The 26,455-nt window shown below is 38.0% G+C and overlaps 1 protein-coding gene across 1 annotated transcript; it reads left to right on the plus strand.

The window, feature by feature from the left end:
* The first annotated feature begins 1,655 nt into the window (after window positions 1-1,655).
* On the plus strand, window positions 1,656-22,807 carry LOC139457524 (uncharacterized). Its single transcript, XM_071238909.1, has 6 exons — window positions 1,656-1,731; window positions 4,645-4,711; window positions 18,179-18,466; window positions 19,219-19,506; window positions 20,830-20,852; window positions 22,164-22,807. The coding sequence occupies exons 2-6, from the start codon at window positions 4,645-4,647 to the stop codon at window positions 22,167-22,169; spliced, it is 672 nt and encodes a 223-aa protein (XP_071095010.1). The 5' UTR covers window positions 1,656-1,731; the 3' UTR covers window positions 22,170-22,807.
* Window positions 22,808-26,455: the final 3,648 nt, after the last annotated feature.

Genomic DNA, 26,455 nt, shown 5'->3' on the forward strand with positions numbered 1-26,455 from the left:
TTTATTGTAAATCTTTGAGAATTGTCATGAGCGTACGCTTGTCCTTAGGTCAAACATAATGAAATACTTTTTAGTTCAAACAAGCAGAAAAAAGGACAAGAGCTTCATATAAAGTTCAACGAAAACAACTTATTCTTAAATCAAATAATGCATGTTTGAATACATATTCATGAAGAGAATTTCTCCAATTTAAGGTCTTGATTCACAATTTGCACGTGCATGTTATTTGCGTGTTTGTTGAGAGCATGATTCTAACACACGTGTATTTGTTATGTAAACATCACACAAGGATTGTTTAGCTATCAAGTGTGTAAGGTAACACTTTTGTTTTACCGTAAATAATGCTTACACAGTGCCCCGGCTTGCTGAAAAGCAAGATGCCACGCATTTAAATCGCAGATCCTTACGCAGTCGGTTCCGGCCCTGACGTCAAGAGAAACGCCTTACTGTCCTTCTACGTCACTGTCAGACACGCCTAGCTTGGTGTAGACAGCATCTGAGGTTCAGAAGACAAGATTGGGACAGTATAATGTTCTCAAGTGAGTCCAGGTTTCACCTTGACAGCTCTGATGGTCATGTAGAGGTCAACCTCGTCCGTGTGGGGGTGGAAGTGTAATGGTATCATTGACAATGATATTTTGAATGATGCGCTACCTGTATGACAGTTTTCGAGATCATGTCCTCATACAAATACAGGTCAGTATATGCCAGTTTAATGTCACACCCATAAAGGCGTATGTGTCAGTTTAATGTCACACATATAAAACCCTATGTGTCAGTTTAATGGCACCCACATATAGCCCTATATGTCAGTTTTATGTAAAAAATAAAGATCTATGTGTCATTTTAATGTCAGACATATAAAACCCTATGTGTCAGTTTAATGTCACAAATATAAAGCCCTATGTGTCAGTTTAATGTCACACATATAAAACCCTATGTACTAGTTAAATGTCACACATATTAAACCCTATGTGTCAGTTTAATGTCACACATATAGAGCCCTATGTCCCAGTTTAATGTCAAACACATAGCGCAGTATATTCAGGTTAAATGTCACACATATAGAGCCCTATACGCCAGTTAAATGTCTCACACATAGAACCTTATATGCCAGTTTAATATCACACACATATATACCTTTAATCCAGTTTAATGTCACACTTAAAGAGTCCTATCTGTCTGAGAAATGTTACACATGAAAACACATCTGAAACCCTATGTGTCAGTTTTATGTTACACACACACTGTATATGTCAGTTTAATGTCACACATATAAAGCCGGATATGCCAGTTTAATGTCACATACATATAGCCCTATATGCCAGTTTAATGTCACACATACAACGACTTATGTGTCAGTTAAATATCACACATATAAAGCCCTGTATGACAGTTTAATGTCACATATATATCGACCCATGTGTCAGTTTAATGTCAGATACATATAGCCCCATATGCCAATTTAATGTCACAAATATGGTTTTCTTCCTTATCAATTAAACCGAATATTGAAAGTAGTAACACAATCAGTTATCATTTTGGGCTGCGATTTGAGATTTTCGGTTGTAGTTCTTGTTCATAATGGAAGCGCACATAAAATGTTAGTATTCCGGTCTCTGACGTCACGCCACTGTTCACGGGTCACATGACAGCGGACGAGATGACCGCGTGAAGATATTGCGCAAAAGCACTTCAGATGTATATTATTTGGATCTTACTGTCACAAAGGTAAGAAATGATATGAGTGAACGTAATATGTTTCTCTTTAATGCCTTCCTATGGACATTAAAGGACATGTACACAAAATACTGTGATGTGTGGTCCAGGTGAAAGCTGTGCATGGCTGTGACCCCTGTAAACATAACTGTGCGATAAATGTTCATTTTGTGGATCACGCACAGGAGCTGCCTCGAGTTTTGGATGGTTGATTTTATCAATAGTAGCTTGAACAATCCCACGGTGAGCTGTTACCGTTCCAATTGTAATAAGGCACCGTTTTGATGACTCTTAAACGTGAGCTTGAGACAATTATATTCCATGAACAAAATCATGAGCCAATACAATGTAAAGCCAAAAGATCGAGTAATCACGTGTAATAGCATATCATAAACGTGTATCGGATGAATATCTCGTTTCGTCCATTGGTTGAGATGCTGGTGCGTGGATCAGACTGTTATATATCTAAATCGTCACAATCGGCGAGCCCGCTGTACATTGTCCATAAATTGAATGAAAGGAACCATGCACAACACCTTCCATTTTACTGTATTTTCCACACATAAATATCAGACTTCCTTTAATATACACTGAATGAGTGAGTTATGTTTAACGCTGCTTCGAACTGTATTTAAGTTACATCACGGCGTGTCAGCTTAAAGTGGAAGGAAAGCCAGAAATTATGGAGGTCTTAGAAGTTAACCTCTTTCTTTCTTTTAATTGTGAATATTTCGTTGAATGAACTAGACCACATGCCCAAAGTAGAGTGTATATTTTCACAAGTTATGATCACATATTTATCTTTAATAGAGCATGGTGGACATTGGGAACACCATTTTGCGGATAGGTGCTATCTTAGGGATATAAAACAATTTAGGAATGTATAATAACATACTGTTGTGGGTCCATGACCTCGGCTGGCAAAGGCACAATTGTAAAACAGGAAGTTTTTTGTTATGGTGGCAACCCGACTTCCTCGAGAATGTTAGTCCATTGTCAAATATAAAACATTTCGAGCTATGATTCTAGCCTGTTCCAATTGTCCTTATTGTGGTCTGTTTTTTAATTATTAGTCCTTCAAATATGTTACAAAGATGAGATATTTTTGGAATAGCAAAACAGATCTAATAACAGATCCTCCCACAGTATACTGTGCGCCCTTGTTTAACCGAACAGTTGTTTTAAGAGGCGTCCAGTTAAGTCAGTGACCACCACATGTTGTTTTGCTCCATTGTTTGCTGAGAACCAACATTCGATATTATAAATTGAATGTTGGTTCTCAGCAAGTATTTTCAAGATATCAGTAATTGCTGGTACCTATAATTATTTACTGAAAAAAGGAACCTGTGACATTGAATAAGATTTAATGCAAAGTTATGTTTTTTACCAAATCTGAAACAATTTCGGTTTGCAACAGATAAAAGTAAGTGTTCAAATAGTTTAATTTGCCATACTGACTTCAGAAAATGCGTGATTTCATAAAAACAACAAGAACATGAACATGCCAAAATGTTAATTTGCAAATCAATAGCGTGTGTGTCCACCTCTGGTTACGATGCAAGCAACACATCTTCGTCTCATGGAATGGACCAGGTGTCGCGCAAAGTCCTGTGGGATATCCGTCCATATCTGCTGGAGCATGTTTCGAAGTTCCTCTAGTGTCTGTTGAACACGTGGTTGACGTCGAAGGCGCCGATCCATCTCATCCCACATGTGCTCGATTGGTGAGAGATCAGGCAGCGAGCCGGCCAGGGAATGACATTCACGTTGTTTTGTTGAAGAGAATCCTGAACAAGTCGAACCGGGCCGGGCGTTGTCATCTTGAAAGTTAATGCCTGGGCCATGGCGACGCAAAAACGGTAGAACAACAGGGCCGATGATCAAGTCGCGGTAGCGCTGTCCATTGAGATTTCCCTGTACCACTATCAAACGGGTCCTCTGTCCTGCTGTAATCCCACCCCATACCATAACGCTGCCGCCCCCGAACCGATCTTCTTCCATGACACAATGATTGACGTAACGTTCACCTCGACGTCAGTACACTCGAATACGTCCATCGCTGTGGCTGAGATGAAAACGAGAGTCGTCAGTGAATAGAACTTGCCCCCACTGCCTGGCCGTCCAGTGTAGACGCTGTCTGCACCACTGTAGACGTGCTTGAAGGTTGTTTCCTGTCTAAATGGGACGCCTGGTTGGTCTTCTGGCGTCAATCCCTACACATCTGAGGCGGCGACGTACGGTTTGTGAAGATATTCGTCGAAGGCCAGGGATGCTTCTTGCAGTCACTGTTGCTGGATGGAATCGATATTGAAGGTGTGTTGTTCGAGTCCAGCTGTCTTGTCGATTATAAGTTACGCGTGGCCTGCCACTCCGAGGATGGTCTCTGACTGCATTCGTCTGCTGCACCAAATGGTGTTTCTGTTGACGTTAGATTGTCCTGCAAGCTTCAAGCATACCAATGGCTCGCAGACGCTCATTTTCGGACAGGCGTGGCATTTCGTAATGTTGAATAATTGCGTAATTTTGTTGTTTTCTGAGTGGTTGTTGTCATCACGATGCTAAACAATGAATATGGAATCCCGTCAACGCACATCTTTTTATACCCATTTTTGGGTAGTGAAATGCAGGGGGCTTGCATAAAAGTCAACTTTTGCTTGGAATGCAGGCTTTTCTGTAGCAGTTGCGTTTTTGTGACTTGATTCCATACATGTACTACAATAATGAAAGCTAAGCTATACTAGTTTGAACAAGACACAGGAACGTTTGTTATCTGTTATTCATTTCAACATGAATCATTTCGTGTATTATTTTTTGCCTGATGAAAATGATATTATCCTGGCAATGTGCGCGTGTTTTGTACGTGTAAAGCATTGTAGTTCGCATGGTGGCAGTTATTAAAACCTATCACATATCTTATGTTAACAGATGAAGTCCTCCATCAACAGACATGTCCTCTACGTCCTGGCAAACCTCACAATGCATGTCGCAGACAGTCGGTTTCTATTTTTGTTTATATGATTTTATAATTAATTTATGACAAATCACGAAATCACGCGGCGTAAAACCAAACTCACTCACTTACTCACCATGCATTGTTTTATCTTGTTCCCTCATCCTGCATGCGACTAGTTTCACCTTGTTCGTATTTCGATTACGACGAGAACGCTGTTTTTGCCTGCACGGGAAATGCAACAAATCAACCATCTCATAACGGACGCATAGGTTTTGTTTTTGTATTATTTTGAATGCATCAATACTTTTGATTTGAACTGTTTTACTAATATCAATATGCATATGCAGCTGGCGTTTCGATAACCGAATGCAAAACAGTAGCCATATTTACAATCGATTGACAAAATTAGATAAAAACAAATCATCCCTAAAACATTCGACATACAGGCTTTTGTTCTTGCTATATAGACGGTACCCTTTAGGGCTGCAGCATTAGTACAGTCATTATAGGGCTCTAATTTGAGGTTTTTATTGTAAATATGACATATTATTCTGATGCCATACATAACCTGGTTCTCAAAACACCTTCTTGTCCACGACCACCGGTGTCCATGACGCCTACCGCACTGTACTTCGCTGTCTAGAGTTGCGTCCCCTAGGCCTGCCAGAAACCTACGATTGTGGGTTCTAGTCCCCGATTTGCCCTGAGTGTGTTTCTCTGTTTGTGAGTTCTAAAAGCGTGCTCGTGGATTTTACTAAAGTAGTAAACTGCTATTATTAACTGCATCACTTATGCTTTTCCTCCCACATTAGACTGACACACCGTGATATAACTGAAATATTGTTCAAAGCGGCATTAAACCCCAACCCCATCCAACTTGCTATATACCGCTCAGGCGGGGCACTAATTCAATGAACAGCATCAAGCTGAGAGTTCGATCACATTAAACGTCAAATTAGCGTTATCTCAATACATATGTTGTGTAGCAGCATTATTAAAACTCAAACACTACATAGATTCCTTGTCTGTCTTAAGTGGAGAAGCAATACTTTTTAAGCAGGAACTATTTACTCTGAAAACACAAAGTATGACTTAAGGAATAAAACTAATCTTCAAACAGTGAGGTGTAAAACAAAAGCTTATGCAGATGTTAATGGTATACACTGGGATTTAAATTATGAGAGAGAGAGAGAGAGAGAGAGAGAGAGAGAGAGAGAGAGAGAGAGAGAGAGAGAGAGAGAGAGAGAGAGAGAGAGAGAGAGAGAGAGAGAGAGAGAGATTCTTTATTTCCTCCAGATGTCATTCCGAAGATTACAATGAAAATGTATTCAATTACACGCAGTTAACACAATAAAAAGGGCATAACATATTTACAATTATACACAGTTTATCAAATTCAGATATCTAAATGATGACAGATTCTCACTAGAAGATATATATCAAAAGATGCCTTAGTTGAGGCGAATTGTAGTATAATAGTTTCCCAGGTGTGTTGATCCAGATTGTGAGTAAATTTTGTTTCAGCCCCAAATAAGACTGACAACATATCTGTTTCGTCTTGCATTTCAAAATCAACATGTTGCTGAACGTCAAGTACGTCAATGAGAGAAGAGAAAAACGCATTTCTTTCTGATATCAGCGCTTCACAATGTAAAATAATCTGGCTTTCATAGTCGAAAGCATGCCTATTAGAGAGCATGCACTCTTTCGAAAGTTTACTGCGTGAAGAGACTTTCACACAGATTTGTAAAGCAGGTCGATATTCCGGGTACAGAAAAGCTAATTGCCAAAGTACATGGTATGTTAATTTCGTATGAATTCTCTTATAACGGGACATGCTTGCGTTTTTGATACATTTGTGAGTCATGATTGTTCTTATAGTTTCGTTAACACGATTTATCCATTTAAATTTTGGAGGGAAAGTACCGTACTGGGTATATGTACGAAGGTAGTGACCCAGATTGTATTTATCAAGTGTTGATTTAAGTTCTCCACAGATTGTCTTTGAATTGACAGGGCTTGCAATTGACGCGCAAAAAATATCTTTTGCAAAGTTATTACAGTTCAGATTGCATAAACGACCAAGAAATAAAAGTTTGCATTTTTCAATATATGCAGTAATTGTCCAAAGTCCAAGGTTCGAAATAGTAGATTCTGAAAGAGATCTTTTATCAAGACCCTGTACAATGCGTGCAAAATATCTTTGCTTGCCTTCCAACAGAGCGGAATGTTGACCCTTGATGTCAGAGTAATTCACATCCATAAAGGCTGGTTTTGAGTATCATTCTGAGCCATATTTTCACGTTTTAAATTGGATGAAGATCATAACTATTTAATCCTAAAGATCTTAGGTAGTTCATATTTTGTCTTGCTTTCTGACAGTACTTTTCAATTCTTGTTTTACAGGACAGATTGTATGTTATAAGTATTCCACCATACACCGTAGAATCAGTTGTAGTGATGTGTATATTTCCAAGTTTAAAATGACAGTTATACCCCTTGCGTTTTGCTTTGGTGAACACAATTATTGCACTTTTTGATGGATTATATGTTAGGCGCCACCTTGAGGCATATGTATGTACAATATCAAGGGATGTTTGTAAGCCTCTCGGTGATGCGCTAATAAATGTAGTATCGTCGGCAAGCAAGACTGCAGGAATATCCATACCATAAGCACGAATGCCACATTGTGCTTGTCTAAGGGCTGTAATGAGGTCATTTATAAAAACAAGAAAAAAACAAGCAGAGATTACTCTGCCTTGGCCAACACCTTGTTGAACCATATATCTGTCTGATTGTTCACCTTGGTAGGAAATATAAGCATAACTATGTGTATAACAATGATGTAGTAATTTCCATGTATTACCTCTAATGCCCATTTTATGTAGTTTGTAAAATAATCCATCGTGCCATATCCTATCGAATGCTTTTTCATTATCTAAGAAAGCTGCAAAGACTGCAGAATCCCTTTGTATGTAATACTGAATGCCTTCGATCAAAGTAAATACTGACATAATAGCTCCATGTTCTTTTCTAAAACCAAACTGTAGCATATCAGGAAAGTCTGGGTTAAGCCCTCATAGTTTGTCTTCTATACGTTTGAGCAGTATTTTTTCAAAGAGCTTACAGAGACATGATGTGAGAGTAATACCTCTATAATTTCGAGGGTCCGATTTTTCATTCTTCCCTTATATACTAGCCACATAAAGAAACTGTGCACGGAAAAATTATATTCTGGATTGAAATACAACACAGCAAGAACAAAATGATGCAGACACTGTAGCAGCTGAATGATCGGACCATAAGAAAAAGTCAACGGGACCTGAACAACATCTGTTACGATGACGTCAGAAGATCAAACTGGAGTAGAGGGTCAAACGACAAAGTCACAAAGTCAATAACGGGTATGACCACCCTGTGCGTGAATCACAGCAGTGCATCGGCGGCGCATGGAGTCCACCAAATGGGCATGGAAGGCCTGGGGAATGTCCTGCCATATCCTCAAATCCTGTGCTAAGTCACGGACGTTATCTGGAGGATGTGGAAGACGACGCAGACGGCGCTCCATTTCATCCCACACATGCTCTATTGGGGAGAGATCTGGAGAAATTGCAAGCCATGGCAGTAACATGACATTGTTATGGTGAAGGAAATCCATTGCGACCCTAGCCGTGTGAGGACGAGCGTTGTCCTGTTGAAATGTCAATCCCGGGCCATGACGTTGTAGGAGAGGAATGACCACAGGCCTCAGAATCTGATCTCTGTAGCCAACACCGGTGAGATTGCCATGAACAACCACCAAAGGGGTTCGGTGCCGTGCTGTTATCCCACCCCAAATCATCACAGAGCCACCTCCATAACGATTACTCTTCACAATACAGTTGCGTGCATAACGTTCTCCCAAACGTCGGTAGACACGTTGGCGCCCGTCACTGTGGGAAATGTTGAACCTCGATTCATCTGTAAAGACAACATTTCTCTACAATATTCGAGGTTGGCGAACATGATTGCGACACCATCTTAGACGGTTGACTCGATGACGGTGTGTCAGGATGCGACGTATGGTCGAATCCCGTACTGACGTAGACGATTCCTGACAGTGTTGGGATGGATACGGCGCAGTCCAGGAATCTGGGACGTCGTTACTGCCGTTTGGAACCTGTGTCGGAGATGTGTCACTCGAATCCATCTGTCCTGTCTTGGCGCCGTTACTCGGGGACGTCCTGAACGTGGGTGGTCGGCAACGTCATTTGTGTTCTGATAACGCCTCACCAATGCCGATATCGCGTTACGATGGCATTGGAAATGTGTTGCCACCTGTTGTTGCCTCATTCCCGCTCGGATCATTCCAATGGCTTCATGACGCTGTGCAGCTGTCAATCTTGGCATGATTTGCTTGTGATATGCTTGTGTCTGCGGCTGAGAAGTTTTGAATTTTTGAATGACCACAGATCATGCTTTCCAAAGTGACAGCGAATTTTGAGTTGCACATGCTGTGTACAGCTGCACAGGATGCACGTGCTGTAACACATTGCACGTCCATAGGACCCCATCAATGGCGTCATATGCATGTGCATGAGCGTTTGAATGTCTCCAATAATTGCTATATTCAAACCTATATTTCATATATGGACGGTGTGCCCTTATATCTATATTTTCTCCGTGCACAGTTTCTTTATGTGGCTAGTATATATTGGTATGACCATACCAAGTCTATAATCATAGGGTACATATTGTAGTTTCATCATATGATTAAAAAGTATACGTAAGGAATAAATAAGATGTTCTCCTGCATAGATAATGTGTTCATTTGTAATCTTATCCGGACCTGGGGATTTATTGCTATCCGCATGATAGATAAATCTTTGATACAAAAACATGTTCCTGTGGATATCCTACCCAAGATGCTTTACATTTCTTTTATGTGTGTACAAATTACTATGCTCTTCGAAATGAAATGTATTTTTACCAACATGGTTATTTTTTACAAATAGTGTTATGCGGAAATTCGGATTTGATTAAGGTAGAGCAAATGCTAAGATTAGATTATATTCAACACTTTGTATTAAAAACTGGCAGATTTTCAGTTAAATGATTATTTAAAATACACTGAAATATATATATATATACATCTAGCTTGGCATGTACAATTTATTTGTTACATCTAACCTTCATCCATGTATTCAATGTACTATGTCCTATGTGTAATGGAGCGGTATTAACATAAGCGCTTCGCTTGTTTACCATTCCATTTTCACTTTTGTGAAAATATATATGTTTAAACCATCTATAGGCAGTAAATCCATATACTTGCTGATGATTTCATCGGCACTATCCGGTTTGATATGACGTCTTTGAATAGTCATATACGTAGTTGCTTGCATTTCAAACTGGACTCTTGTTTCAAGATAATTGACACATCCACAGGAACACGCCTCGGTACAGTACTGTCCCCATATATGTATGCTTTATACGTTTGGCCATTACTATTTCAATGAAACATTATTGTAGTTTTGGAGACGAGATATTTCTATCGCGCACCGATTCAAAACACGCAATATGGGTCTGTGAAAGGAGCCCAAAATATTTATTTTTCTTGTAAATCCAGCATTCCCTTCTTGATAAAACCTGCAGACAAATTATTTATTTATTATTTTTGGAGGAGAGAGAACCTTGGGAGGGTATTTTAGACTTGAGCTGCGTTTATGGAGGTAGCGGAAAATGCAACGTGTGTACATCCTTCTGTACGTATATAACTATGGAATCGAAACAATATATTCAAGTCAATGTTTAAGAACAATTCAGCAATACTAACTTCACAGATTGCTACAGTCATTGAAACACACATACAAATTGTAGCCACACTCGATTATCAGCCAATCATTAGTCCGCTAGCGGATGGGGCCTTTTATTTTAGGTTTATAGAGACGCGAAGGCAAACGAAATTGCTTGGTTAGTCAATCAAAAACTATGACATCAATACATTTATACAGGCACTACATTAGTGCTGTAACAACCCAAACATAACGGTTCAAACTATTTGAATGTATGCACTCAAAAAATTGTCTTCATTATCTATTAACTTTAACTCACTCACATTTTTTATGCATAAGTGACATTAAACGTTAACTCACTCACACTCATTATACATAAGTGACGTAAAGTTTTAACTCACTCACACTCATTATACATAAGTGACGTAAAATTTTAACTCACTCACACTCATTATACTTTAGTGACGTAAAACTCTAACTCACTCACACTAATTTCACATTAAGACGTAAAGCCTTAACTCACTCACACTCATTATACATTAGTGAAGTTACCCTTTAACGCACTCACACTCATTATACATAAGTGACATTAAATATTAACTCACACACACTCATTATACATTAGTGACGTGAAACGTGAACTCTATAACACTCATTATACATTCGTGACGTTCAACTTTAACTCACCCATACTCATTATACATAGGTGACATTAAACTTTAACTCACTCACACTCATTATACATTAGTGACGTTAAACGTTAACTCACTCACACTCATTATACATAAGTGACATTAAGCTTTAACTCACTCACACTCATTATACATTTCTGACGTTAAACTTTAACTCACTCACACTAATGGCACATTAGTGACGTAAGACTTCAACTCACTCACACTCATTATACATTAGTGACGTTAAACATTAACTCACTTACACTCATTATATATTTGTTACGTTAAATTTTATCAACTCACACTCATTATACATTAATGACGTTAAACATTAACTCACTCATACTCATTATACATTAGTGACGTTAAACGTTAACTCCCTCACACTCATTATGTATTTGTGACGTTAAACTCTAACTCACTCACACTAATGACAAATTAGTGACGTAAATATTTAACTCATTGACACTCATTATACATAAATGACGTTAAACTTTAACTCACTCATACTAATTATACATTTATGACGTAAAACTTTAACTAACTCACTCTCATTATACATTAGTGGCGTTAAACGTTAACTCACTCACACTCATTATACATAAGTGACGTAAAATTTTAACTCACTCACACTCATTATACTTTAGTGACGTAAAACTCTAACTCACTCACACTAATTTCACATTAAGACGTAAAGCCTTAACTCACTCACACTCATTATACATTAGTGAAGTTACCCTTTAACGCACTCACACTCATTATACATAAGTGACATTAAATATTAACTCACACACACTCATTATACATTAGTGACGTGAAACGTGAACTCTATAACACTCATTATACATTCGTGACGTTCAACTTTAACTCACCCATACTCATTATACATAGGTGACATTAAACTTTAACTCACTCACACTCATTATACATTAGTGACGTTAAACGTTAACTCACTCACACTCATTATACATAAGTGACATTAAGCTTTAACTCACTCACACTCATTATACATTTCTGACGTTAAACTTTAACTCACTCACACTAATGGCACATTAGTGACGTAAGACTTCAACTCACTCACACTCATTATACATTAGTGACGTTAAACATTAACTCACTTACACTCATTATATATTTGTTACGTTAAATTTTATCAACTCACACTCATTATACATTAATGACGTTAAACATTAACTCACTCATACTCATTATACATTAGTGACGTTAAACGTTAACTCCCTCACACTCATTATGTATTTGTGACGTTAAACTCTAACTCACTCACACTAATGACAAATTAGTGACGTAAATATTTAACTCATTGACACTCATTATACATAAATGACGTTAAACTTTAACTCACTCATACTAATTATACATTTATGACGTAAAACTTTAACTAACTCACTCTCATTATACATTAGTGGCGTTAAACGTTAACTCACTCACACTCATTATACATAAGTGACGTAAAATTTTAACTCACTCACACTCATTATACTTTAGTGACGTAAAACTCTAACTCACTCACACTAATTTCACATTAAGACGTAAAGCCTTAACTCACTCACACTCATTATACATTAGTGAAGTTACCCTTTAACGCACTCACACTCATTATACATAAGTGACATTAAATATTAACTCACACACACTCATTATACATTAGTGACGTGAAACGTGAACTCTATAACACTCATTATACATTCGTGACGTTCAACTTTAACTCACCCATACTCATTATACATAGGTGACATTAAACTTTAACTCACTCACACTCATTATACATTAGTGACGTTAAACGTTAACTCACTCACACTCATTATACATAAGTGACATTAAGCTTTAACTCACTCACACTCATTATACATTTCTGACGTTAAACTTTAACTCACTCACACTAATGGCACATTAGTGACGTAAGACTTCAACTCACTCACACTCATTATACATTAGTGACGTTAAACATTAACTCACTTACACTCATTATATATTTGTTACGTTAAATTTTATCAACTCACACTCATTATACATTAATGACGTTAAACATTAACTCACTCATACTCATTATACATTAGTGACGTTAAACGTTAACTCCCTCACACTCATTATGTATTTGTGACGTTAAACTCTAACTCACTCACACTAATGACAAATTAGTGACGTAAATATTTAACTCATTGACACTCATTATACATAAATGACGTTAAACTTTAACTCACTCATACTAATTATACATTTATGACGTAAAACTTTAACTAACTCACTCTCATTATACATTAGTGACGTTAAACGTTAACTCACTCACACTCATTATACATTAGTGACGTTTAACTTTAACTCACTTACAATCATTAGACATAAGTGAAGTTTAACTTTTACTCACTCGCACTTATTCTACATTAGTGACGTAAACCTTTATCCACTCACTCATTATACATTAGTGACGTTAAACGTTAACTGATTTAAACTCATTGTACATTAGTGACGTTAAACGTTAATTCACTCACACTCATTATACATAAGTGACATTAAACTTTAACTCACTCACAGTAATGACACATTAGTGACGTAAAACTTCAACTCACTCACACACATTGTACATTAGTGACGTTAAACGTTAACTCACTCACACTCATCATACATAAGTGACATTAAACTTTAACTCACTGACACCCATTATACATCAATGACGTTATACGTTAAGTTACTCACACTCATTATACATTTGTGACGTAAAACCTGACCTCACTCACACTTATTTTACATTAGTGACGTTACACTTTAACTCACTCACAGTCATAATACATAAGTGACGTTAAACTTTAAGACACTCACACTCATTATTCATTACTGACATTAAACGTTAAGTCACTCACACTCACTATACATTTGTGACGTAAAACTTAAGCTCACTCACAATCAATATACATTAGTGACGTTAAACTTTAACTCACACTCATTAAACATAAGTGACGTTACACTTTAACTCACTCACAGTCATTATATATTAGTGACGTTAAACTTTAACTCACTCACACTCATTATACATTAGTGACGTTAAACTTTAAGTCACTCACACTAATTATTCATTACTGATATTATACGTTAAGTCACTCACACTCACTATACATTTGTGACGTAAAACTTAAGCTCACTCACAATCAATATACATTAGTGACGTTAAACTTTAACTCACACTCATTAAACATAAGTGACGTTACACTTTAACTCACTCACAGTAATTATACATTAGTGACGTTAAACTTTAACTCACTCACACTCATTATACATTAGTGACGTTAAACTTTAACTCACTCACACTCATTAAACATAAGTGACTTTAAACTTTAACCTACTCACACTCATTATACATTAGTGACGTTGAACATTAACTCACTTATACCCATTGTACATTAGTGATGTTATACTTTAACTCACTCACACTCATTATACATTCGTGACGTTAAACATTAACTCACCTATACTTATTATGCATAAGGGACATTAAACTTTAACTCACTCACACTAATGACACATTAGTGACGTTAAACTTCAACTCACTCACATTCTTTATACATTAGTAACGTTAAACGTTAACTCACTCACACTCATCATACATAAGTGACATTAAACTTTAACTCACTGACACCCATTATACATCAATGACATTAAACGTTAAGTTTCTCACACTCATAATACATTTGTGACGTAAAACCTGACCTCACACACACTTATTTTACATTAGTGACGTTACACTTTAACTCACTCACAGTCATAATACATAAGTGACGTTAAACTTTAAGTCACTCACACTCATTAAACATAAGTAACGTTAAACTTTAAGACACTCACACTCACTATTCATTACTGACATTAAACGTTAAGTCACTAACACTCACTATACATTTGTGACGTAAAACTTAAGCTCACACACACTCCATATACATTAGTGACGTTAAACTTTAACTCACACTCATTAAACATAAGTGACGTTACACCATAACTCACTCACAGTAATTATACATTAGTGACGTTAAACTTTAACTCACTCACACTCATTATACATTAGTGACGTTTAACATTAACTCACTCATACTCATTATACATTGGTGATTTTATACGTTAACTCACTCACACTCATGATACATTCGTGACGTTAAACATTAACTCACCTATACTTATTATGCATAAGGGACATTAAACTTTAACTCACTCACACTCATTATACGTTAGTGACGTTAAACTTCAACTCACTCATACTCATTATACATTAGTGACGTTAAACCTTTAACTCACTCACACTAATTATACATTTATGACGTAAAACTTTAACTCCATCACACTCATTATACCTTTGTGACATTAAATTGTATCTACTCAAATTCAGAATACATTACTGACGTTATACGTTAAGTCACTCACACTCATTATACATTAGTGACGTTAAATGTTAACTGACCCATATCCATTGTACATTAGTAACGTTAAACGTTAACTCACTGAATCTCATTATACATTTGTGACGTTAAACGTTAAGTCACTCACACTCATCATACATAAGTGATATTAAACTTTAACTCACTGACACCCGTTATACATTAGTGACGTTAAACTTTAACTCACTCACATTCATTATACATTCGTGACGTTAAACGTTATTTCACCAATACTCATTATGCATAAGGGACATTAAAAGTTAACTCACTCACACTCATTATACATTAGTGACGTTAAACTTTAACTCACTCACACTCATTATACATAAGTGACGTTAAACTTAAACTCACTCACACTCATTATACATTAGTGACGTTAAACGTTAACTCACTCACACTCATTATACATTAGTGGCGTTAAACTTTAACTGACTCACATCCATTGTACATTAGTAACGTTAAACGTTAACTCACTCACTCTTACTATGCATTAGTGACGCTAAACGTTAACTCACTCACACTCATCATACATAAGTGACATTAAACTTTAACTCACTGACACCCATTATACATGAGTGACATTAAACGTTAACTCACTCACATTCATAAAACATAAGTGTCTTTAAACTTTAGCTCACCCACACTCATTATACATTAGTGACGTTTAACGTTAAGTCACTAACACTCATAATACATTAGTGACGTCCCCCACATCCATTATACATTAGTGACGTTAAACGTTAAGTCACTAACACTCATTATACATTAGTGACGTTAAACTTTAACTCACTCACACTCATTAAACACCGTGAAGTCTTGGCGTTGTGCAACAAATTCAAACTCATTGTATGCGTGTAGCGTTTAGCTGTATTTTTTCTGAAGGGAAAACAGCGAACACTGTCAACTATTTTCTTCAGTGACAACAGATGGTATCGCTGCATTCTTCTGTATAGTTATATTAAAGCAGAGACAGTTTGACCATTTCAGTTAGTGAAATAGTGCCTTGTGATATAATCACGGATGCCCCGTCCATCTTCAGGACCTGTATATTGCCCTTCAATGTTACTGTCGTCCTCTCCATCAACATCCAGCATGGGTTCACGAAGAATTATCGCCAGATTATGCAACACAGCACAAGCACCTGTGAAATATAGTATGATTGTTTAAAGTGTATAAAGATTTGTCTGATAGCAATTTCGTTTAACAAAGTGAATGGTGTCAGGGTCGTAAACATATTGTCCTTGTGACTTTGAAGGGAGGACGTGTATGCTCCATGCACAGGTTTAACAGTGACATTTTATTTGTTATTATAAAAAATTATTTAACACACCTTGGCTGTCACACACTGCTTGAACGTTGATCGAATGGTGTCCTTTCCTATTGACAAAGGCAGGTTCGTTGTCTGATGGTGCTTGTATCCGTACATGTGTCCCATCGATACATCCGATGACTCTAGGAAATCGAGATATATTGTAGAATTCCTTTCTAATGTCACCTATATCCCTCTCGGACGGCCAGGTTACAAACTTTGGCACAAGAGACGCAATGGCAAGGTAAACTTTCCTCACAACTCGTGAGGCTGTTGATTTGTCTATCCCTATTGTGTCGCCAGTGATTTGTAGGAAACTTCCACTTGCAAAGAAACGCAGGGCTGCCAGAACCTGATAAAATGATTATATAGAGGCTAATGATAGGTTTGACAAATGTTCAAATATTTCCATAATACTTATATCTACTTTGTTATTTGTTTGGCTGCGTTTTCATTATGTCTCACTAAGTAAAGTGTTAATGATTGATATCAGATGTGCATGCTTTAATTAATTAAAAGGTTCTTTTGGCCGGAATCGAACACGCAAAACTGTTCTCTTCAGTGTGCACGACACATTTAGTTTAAGTCATTAGAGTAACTCCCCCTTATGAAATTGATCATGGCTGACAACGCCAAGTTGAAAACGTATCTTTCTGGAGTGAAGTGAAAGGGATCCATGAATTTACATTACTTTCAATTGTGAAATATATTTACAAGGTTGGTATCATTAGGCTGCACATATGACTTTACCAACACAGACCAGTGAGCTGACCCACGTAGAAGTGCGTTTCATTCATTGTAAAGATTGCCGCTATAAATTTGCCCGCTATAAATTTGGCGCTATAATTATGTGTTTATTTCAAACTAGCTGAGTTTCTAGTGACGACGTGTTAATTATCAAACATTTACCTGTAGTTCAACACTAAGTGCGTGCGATCTTGCATATTTGGGCTGTAATTCATCTCTCACAAGATCGGAGATATATCTGATGCTTGCCTTCCCAAAACGGTAGCGGACCCTTACTTCTTCATCGCTCATGGATTCGAGGTGTTGAGTTCGTTTTCTGAAAACACGGTCTTTCCTTGTGCGTCCTAAGCGTTCAAAAAATATGTTCGCTGCCATGTTTGTTTTTAATGACACGCTAATGATGCCCCAGAACCTTCATTAAGTTAATGACGCGCTAATGACACCACGACGTCATTAAAACGTTAGTACAACTGGATTTAATGATACATTAGTTAATGAAGGTTTAATGACACGTTAATGCATCATTAAAGTTTGATACAACCGGGTCCTGTTCCTTCTCACAGGTTTGGTTCAGATCCAGTGCCCCGAGGAGTCCTACCTGAATGAACCTACTAGTCTGACCTGCTCTACATCTGAAGCCTTCTCTAACACCATTTACGAGGCTCCAATTGGGAGTAGTCCACTGTGTATAGTAACGGGCTGCACACCTGTCAACGTATTCAAGGCAGATATTATAAACTCAACTTACACTCAATTAAAGATACTGCGCGTACAACAGGGACATGCAGGACAATGGGGGTGTGCTGATGGCGACCATAACTTTTGTTATTGTCGTCTTGTTGTTGCTGAAAGTAAGTACTTTGCAAGGTTTATGATTATTTGGGGTGAACGAATGACCGTGACATTTTCCAAAATGTACAAATTGCGTTCAAATACATCTAATTATTTAGGATGAACTCATCATTCAACATAACCAGGGAGACATGGTCCTTTCTTCTACATGACATGTACAGTATGTTTGTTTGTTGTTTTACGCCGCACTCAGCAGATTTCCAGCTGTATGACGGCGGTCTGTACATAATTGTGTCTAGACCAGACAATCCATTGATTGACATCATGAGCGTCGATCCACGCATTTGGTATGCGATGACATGCATCAACCGAGTCAGCGAGCTTGACCACCCGGTCCCATTAGTCGCCTCATACGACAAACATAGTCGCCTTTTACGGCAAGCATCTTGGACTACTATTGTTCTGCAGCTTTTAAATTCTCACTTATTGTCGGGAGCGTTCAGGAACCACCGTTAAGCCATCTGAAAACGTCACCGCTTCTACAGAAATAGATATGACACTAACAGACTTTGCGTATGTAAGACTGGAATTTATCAGCTCAAATAGTACGCTTTGTGGTGGTGTTACGAAAATCGGTGAATTCAGAAGAGTATTTTAATCAACGAAAGTAAAGATCCTCCATGTCCAAGTAATAGAGCATGTACTTTTTATTACAACAAGTGGCATATACATGTATAAAACTAGTTATAAAGTGTGAATGGCCGATAACATTCCTACCAGAGTGTTTGATGTTATGTACCATAATTTTCAGAGAACCCACCATGCAGCATAACCGTTGACCGTCCAGATCTTCTGCATGGGAAGATATTACTGACAGTTAGCATCCAGAACTACTATTGCTCTATAGCTTTCAAGGTTTCACTCCGTGTCGGGAGCGTTAGGGAAACACTGTTTACAGATGGACATGTGCCTGGCCCTACAAATATCACGGCTGTCAAAGAAATAAATATGACAAAAGAACACTTTGGGGATGTACAACTGGAATTAATGTGCCAAAAGAGTAGGACAATTTCCTGTGGAGGCGTTACAGTTTTACATGGTAAGTACAGAGTGAGTGAGTCAGTAAGATTTTACGCCGCTTTTAGCAATATCCCAGCTATATCAAGGCAGGGGACACGAGAAATGGGCTTCACAAATTGTATTCATGTCGGGAATCGAACCCGCGTCTTCGACGTGACGGGCGAACGCTTTAACCACAAGACTACTCTACCGCCCCCATAGGTACAGAATGACCATCTGCCAGTCCAACATTCTTACACGATTGTTTGTTCTGAATCATAAGTTATAATAGTTTCAATATCTATCGCCTAAGAGAAAGTGTATATGTCTGTGTCCAATATAGGAATCACCATCACAGATAACAACCATAATACGATTTCGATTCTGTTGATTATTTCTAAGCATCTAAACTTCTTCACGCTTCACACAGTTTATGTCAGTCATTTATTGGTAGGATACATTGAGAATAGTACATGGATCAGTGCGTGATAACGAAACTGTGAAACGTTTTTGTGGCATAATTGCACAGTAGCGAGACGTGTAATTCAGTGTGAATGCATACAGTTCAATACAATTTGGTCACACACATGTTGCACGTGCTACATTCATTTCATAAACAAGCAGGTCAGGGAGGGGTCCGTCACCGTCACAATTCTTGCATATGCGGCGGCCGGCACAAGTTTCTCCCGAAAATTAAATGTATTTCTCTGAAATACACGTTTAATATGACCTGGTGTGGTATGTGTGTTTCATTATTCGGGATTAAGGGAATAAAAGGAATAGTTTACCTAGTTCCAGATACTTCTCCAACTCCTCCAAAGTGCCCCTTGCCTCCAGACAATACAGAACAGATCGCCATTGCAGTCGTGGTTACCTTCATCGTCACCAGCTTCCTATGCATTCTTCTTGCAGTAATCGTGTTCAAAAGAGAGGTCAATGAAAAGTTGTTCATCTCTTGTTGATACATCTTATTGGCTAGTCACCGTCTTGTAAAATACTACTACAAATCGGCTGCTCTGCCCGCACAGACATCATGCCATAAAGTCTGATGTGACGTCACTTGCTTGTTACGTCACACGTGTCCCTGTTACCATACTTAAAGTGCGATGTCAGTCACAGGACGGATCTAATTGTCCCACACCTAGACGTCATTGTGTACAAGCCCACACAGCTCGTCAGAGACACCTATCTATAAAGCCTCTTGATCATCACCACATGTAACAGTAACGGTCCTGGCCATACACCATGTGTTAGTGGCTCAAGCATAATTTCTAATTAAGGGTGCGTTTTCCCTAAATGTAACTTCAGTGCAGTGAACAGGTTTCTGATATAGTGTGATTTAATGTATTCTGTCTTCTTTCAGGAATTGAGGGATTTCATGGGAAGGTAAGACAAGTTTCAAAATGTCGTGTTGGTGTATGTCAAACCTCACATGTTATTTAAATATGAATAATTCATTGTTCCAAATGTTATATTTTGGGAGAGCACTTTCATAGTAAAGTACAGATTCTCCTACTTGCCAGAGGGAGGCACCAAATCGCCAGCACACAAGGCAGCGATCTAACCCACACAAATGGTAGTCCAGATCACGTTACCCATCAATGTAATAAATAAGTCATTATAATACAAACGGCAAAACCCTTTTCATACTCATATCAAATAAGTCAGATATTGAAGCCGGCAAACTTTGAGAATATAGAATCACAGGAGGAAAGTGACACGAAAGTGAAAATACACGGATACTGTTTGTACACGGTAGTATGCAGATACCACACGCCTATGATTGTGTGTACATTTAATACATTATTCATATGTAAAAGCGTATCATGAAGAGACGCGTGTAGATGGGAACGTCCCAAGCGTGAACTGAATTTCTGAAAGATATCTTGTCTGGACCACCCAGTGCCGTGGCACACCTACTTTTTTTTCACCTGTTGAATTGAAAAATCGGATGCAAATGTGAATTGCATTTCAATGACACCACGACGTGTCATCTTAATGGGAACGAGGTGAGGCAGGGCGTTGACGTATTTCGCGTGTATATATGAGGCTGTCAAACTAAACATCACTGCTAAGGCCCCAATTGGATCGTAATCAGGCTGAGGGACACACAACTGTACAGCTATCGTGGAAGCTTAGAACCATCCACCTCCCTACCCAGACAGTTTGTAAATAGTCTAAACTGGACTAGTCAACGTAGTTTAGATTATTTACAGGCCGCTATGACATAGCCAGGAACCTAGGATTGTGGGTTCGAATCCCCGTTCTCCCCGATTATGTTTCTAAGTTTGTCAGCACAATACCCGTGCTCGTGGGTTTCACCGAAGCTGTAAACGTCTGAGGCCTGCATCACTTAGGGCTTTCCTCCCACATTAACCTGACACGCTGCGATATAACTGTTAAAAGCGGCGTTGAACCCAACTCACTCACTCACGAAGGCACGACGTACCGGCTACACATTCTGACCGGGACACCCATAGTGGCGTGGTGTATTAATATGCTGTAGATTGTGCTGATTAAAGAGTGGAGTTAAATAACATGTGCTGAATCCCTATTGGCCATAATTGTACGATGGCTCCAAAATAGCGCTGTTTTATATGTACTATAGACCCGCATAATATTATACTCAAACTCAAAAGAGTTTTTTTTTAAGATTCCACGATGAATGCATAATGTTGCGTTTTTAAATTGTTTCAGAAGTAGACTAGGTCCAACACCCGATGCGCCCAAACAGACTGAGCAAGGCCATCCACAGTTCACTCCAGCAGTGGAATCGTGAAGCTATAAATTGTCTTTAAATGGTTTCAACTTATTAGTAATTCATTATAACTAGCTCTGATATACCTCGTCAGATGACAATAAATAACTAGCAACGGGGAATGATAGATTACCAGTCATGTACATTGTCCATAGATATTTATAATATTATAATAACCAGCGCTTATTTTAAACGTTTAAGATGATATGTATCTAACTAGCTACTGGAAATTATAGCTAGGCAATCATGCAAATTGTCTGGATAGACTTATAGTACAAGATTCTAGTATTGTACAAGATTATTTGAAATTATTTGCATAAAAATTACAAAATATGTGTTTATACAAGGATCGAGCGGAGGGAATGTCCAATCGTGTTTTTGATGAACTCCTAAAAGGAGAGAAAGTACTTCACATATATTATTGACTTGCGACGTTACATACAATAGATAAATCAATAGATTTACTATGCGCATATCTAGCTGTGAAACATGTATGTTAGAGCGTATGTACGTTTCTGTTCAACACTGTTGAATTAAGGTCTGGAGTTATATATAAGTACTATACATATAAGACAAAACTATTCCAGTTAATAACCATCATTATTATAACTATTATTGAAAATTTTAAAATGTAAAAAAACCACTTATGTGTTAATTAGTATTGTAGATATATAATATTCAATTTGTTAATTTCTTTATATGTTTTTAATAGATTATTATTATTATTATTATTATTATTATTATTATTATCATTTTTGTTTTTTCACTTTGGATACATTTGTATTTTAAATAATAAGGCTGGATGTACAAGCTTTTGTTTTGAACACATATTATGTCAAATGTTTTTACCATGACTGCTTGTGCTTGTGACACAAAAAATAACATGTCTTGCTCTCTCTCCCCCAATATGTATTTGTATAGCTGTCTCCTCCCTGAAAAGGGAAGGAAGATTATCATATTTTGAATGTAGCTACACCTGGTGTAGGGAGCATGGGGAGGAGGGCACAGACAGCTACAAACATGATGTTGAATTGAAGTTTTCTCATTGCAATGTATATATTTCTAATATTATTGTGATTATATATTTGTTTATATTCTTATGATACATTAAGGCTTAAGGTTTCCGACCTGTACGTACCATTTAACTATCTGCTTCTGATGCATTTGATAAAATGTTTCTTATTATCGTTATACCGCATCCGTGGTCCAGTGAAAAGAGCGTCTGCCCAGAGAGCGGATGATAAGGGCTTCAGTATCCGCCCGCGTCATAACAAAAGGTGTTGAAGATGGTACTTGTTGTTACCCTGTTTGGCACTCGGCGAAAGGGGATGTAACAAGGACTGGTCGGCTCGGAGTCAGCAGACTGTGTCTGAGTGGGGTGCCCATGTTAAACTGCGGCATGATGTTTCAGTGGGCTAGCTCTATAAAATTATAATAGTATTAGCCAGCACAAGCACGTAAACACACACACACACACACACACACACACACACACACACACACACACACACACACACACACACACACCACTAACCTTTGGAATTAATTATCATTTCTCTGGATTTTGGCAGGAACAATATGTTTATATGTTTAATGTCGTGTATTAAGTAATGATGTGATGTTCAAGTGTATAACTGATCATACAAGTAATTTCAAGCAAGGGCATGATTAGTCCTTGTTCAGTTGTCTGTATGGTATATTGTTTGTGTGATACATTGTCAACAAGACTGTAGTACGCTAAGTCATTTTATAGATTAGTTTCCAGTAACGCCCACATAGAGAAAGTTAACATTCCCTTCACCAAGGAGTAATCAACTGATAGGTGTCATCTGTCAACATGGGTCTGTCACTCTGAGTGGACAGCAGTGGCATACAATGCCTGAAGGAAGAGACATGTAACATGATTGTTGTGAAATGTCATCCTTAGACTTTAGTCCAAAATTCAACCAGTGATGAATAATGTATAAACAAATGTACAATGTTCCGTTGTTGTACTAAAGTAACTGACCTTTAGTTTTCCTGTTTCGAGATTAGTTCGTATAATACATCCGTGTACATATTTACAGACGCAAAACACTTCGTTTTTATTTGAAATAAACACATATGCTTGTATGATGATTGTCATGTTGTGTTATTTTAACCCTAACTAAAAGTACAGTATTCACCCCATAGAGATTCGTGGTTAGGTCCACAGCATCTTACCCTGAGGCGTAGATAGTTGTTCATAATATCACTCATTGGTTTGTCTTGAATCGAGTATTGGCATTCCGATGTCATATTGCTCATTTCTGTAAGTATCGCAATACTGTAGCATTAGGTATACCAGTACTTCTGCAGTTTCCCAATACCATTGCAATAGTTGTACAATCATTACAGTATTACAATGCCATATGTGTACCACTGATACTGTAATATCCCATTACTATTACATGAGTTGTACCAGCATCACAGTATCACAGTGCTTTTGCATTAGGTAAAGCAATATGGCAAACACCAAACATGACGACATATTCTTGACAAACGAACGGAACACAAATATCCGCAAGATCCGGGGTAGAATAGGTTTTCAGCAACCCATGCTTGCTGGAAAAGACGACTATGCTTGTCTTAAAAGGCGACTAACGGGATCGGGTGGTCAGGCTCGCTGACTTGATTGAGGCGTGTCATCGATCCCAAAGGCGTGGATGGATGCTCATGATATCAATCACTGGATTGTCCGGTCCAGACTCGATTATTTACAGACCGCAGTCATATAGCTGAAATATTGCTGAGTGCGGCGTTAAACAACAAACCAAACCACACTTAAATGTCCGCGTGTGCCTGTGCTTAAGCTTGTCACAACAATTCATTTCTACTGGACCCGTGAAGATTCCGAGGTGGAATAGGTCTTCAGCAACCCATGCTTGCTGGAAAAGACGACTATGCTTGTCGTAAAAGGCGACTAACGGGATTTGGTGGTCAGGCTCACTGACTTGGTTGAAGCATGTCATCGATCCCAATTGCGTGGATCGATGCTCATGATGTCAATCACTGGATTGTCCGGTCCAGACTCGATTATTTACAGACCGCAGTCATATAGCTGGAATATTGCTGAGTGCGGCGTTAAACAACAAACCAAACCACACTTAAATGTCCGTGTGTGCCTGTGCTTGTCACAACAATTCATTTCTACTGATTGATTGTCTGCTTGTCATTTACATTCCACAGGTAATACAGTCGCTGGGACACACCCATCTGTCGCGCTGTCTATGATTAGCGTAATGAACAATTTTGACACCTAGATCGTCAGTGACAATGGTCTATTACCTTGATATGTTGAGCTAGTTGTCGCACTAACTTTACTTTTATAAGGCATTCTTCCTGTAAGTACGACACATCAATATTACATATTATTGTGAATATCATTAACTTGCTTTCATTTTTGTGGTTAGAATTTTGGGTTTAACGTCACATTTGGCGATATCCCCTCATTTTCACGGTTGGGGGCACAATAAATGGGCTTCTATACTCACATCCAGAATCGAACCCGGTCCTTCGGCTGGACGACGAACGCTTTAACCACCAGGCTGTCTAGCCGCCCATCTGTCGGGTGGAAAAATGAATTGCTGTTTAAAATAATAAATACATTAAATAAATGAGTAGTGTTGGGGATCAAAATGAAATTATTGTGTTCTTTCACACAAGTTGAGGTGGAGTTGTGCGTTCTCGAAATAGCCGTCATAGCAAGAATATTGCTGAGTGCGGCGTTAAACAACAAACAAATAAACAAAAAGCGCTCTGGAAATAGACTATATTATTCGATAACATTGTGTGCTTATGGGCGGTATGGTACTTATATTATCAGCACTGGATTTATGTATATTATGTATGTATAATCATATCCTGTTCAATCAGTCATTGTGATTATAATACAAGAGCAGAGCACCTACTACTGCGTACCACGTGTTTAGGTGTTTACCAAAAGACTTGCACAAATCATTGTGTATGCAGACAAAGAATCATTACTGTGAAGGAGACCTGTGCACTGTTGCTGACGATGTCTGATAATCTCCTACATGAATATGAATTTTGTGACAACATTATCCGCTTACAGTTGGTATATCAGCATTGGATTTAGTGACACACCTGTATCAAATGATATGAGTGTATTACATGCAGATTATACATGCAATGTGCCACCAGTCATTGTGGTAAATACACGGATATCAGCACCTGTTGCTACTTTCCTCGT

The sequence above is a fragment of the Haliotis cracherodii genome, unplaced genomic scaffold (assembly GCF_022045235.1).
Source record: "Haliotis cracherodii isolate W230 unplaced genomic scaffold, xgHalCrac1.p SCAF_12, whole genome shotgun sequence".
Classification (NCBI taxonomy): Eukaryota; Metazoa; Mollusca; class Gastropoda; order Lepetellida; family Haliotidae; genus Haliotis; species Haliotis cracherodii.

What these genes read in the sequence shown, in the direction of transcription:
- LOC139457524 (XM_071238909.1), top strand. Translation starts at nt 4,645, where the DNA reads ATGAAGTCCTCCATCAACAGACATGTCCTCTACGTCCTGGCAAACCTC. An exon ending in CACAATGCATGTCGCAGACA is followed by an intron (nt 4,712 to 18,178) that starts GTCGGTTTCTAT and finishes TCCTTCTCACAG; the next exon opens with GTTTGGTTCAGATCCAGTGC. An exon ending in AGGCGTTACAGTTTTACATG is followed by an intron (nt 19,507 to 20,829) that starts GTAAGTACAGAG and finishes GTCTTCTTTCAG; the next exon opens with GAATTGAGGGATTTCATGGG.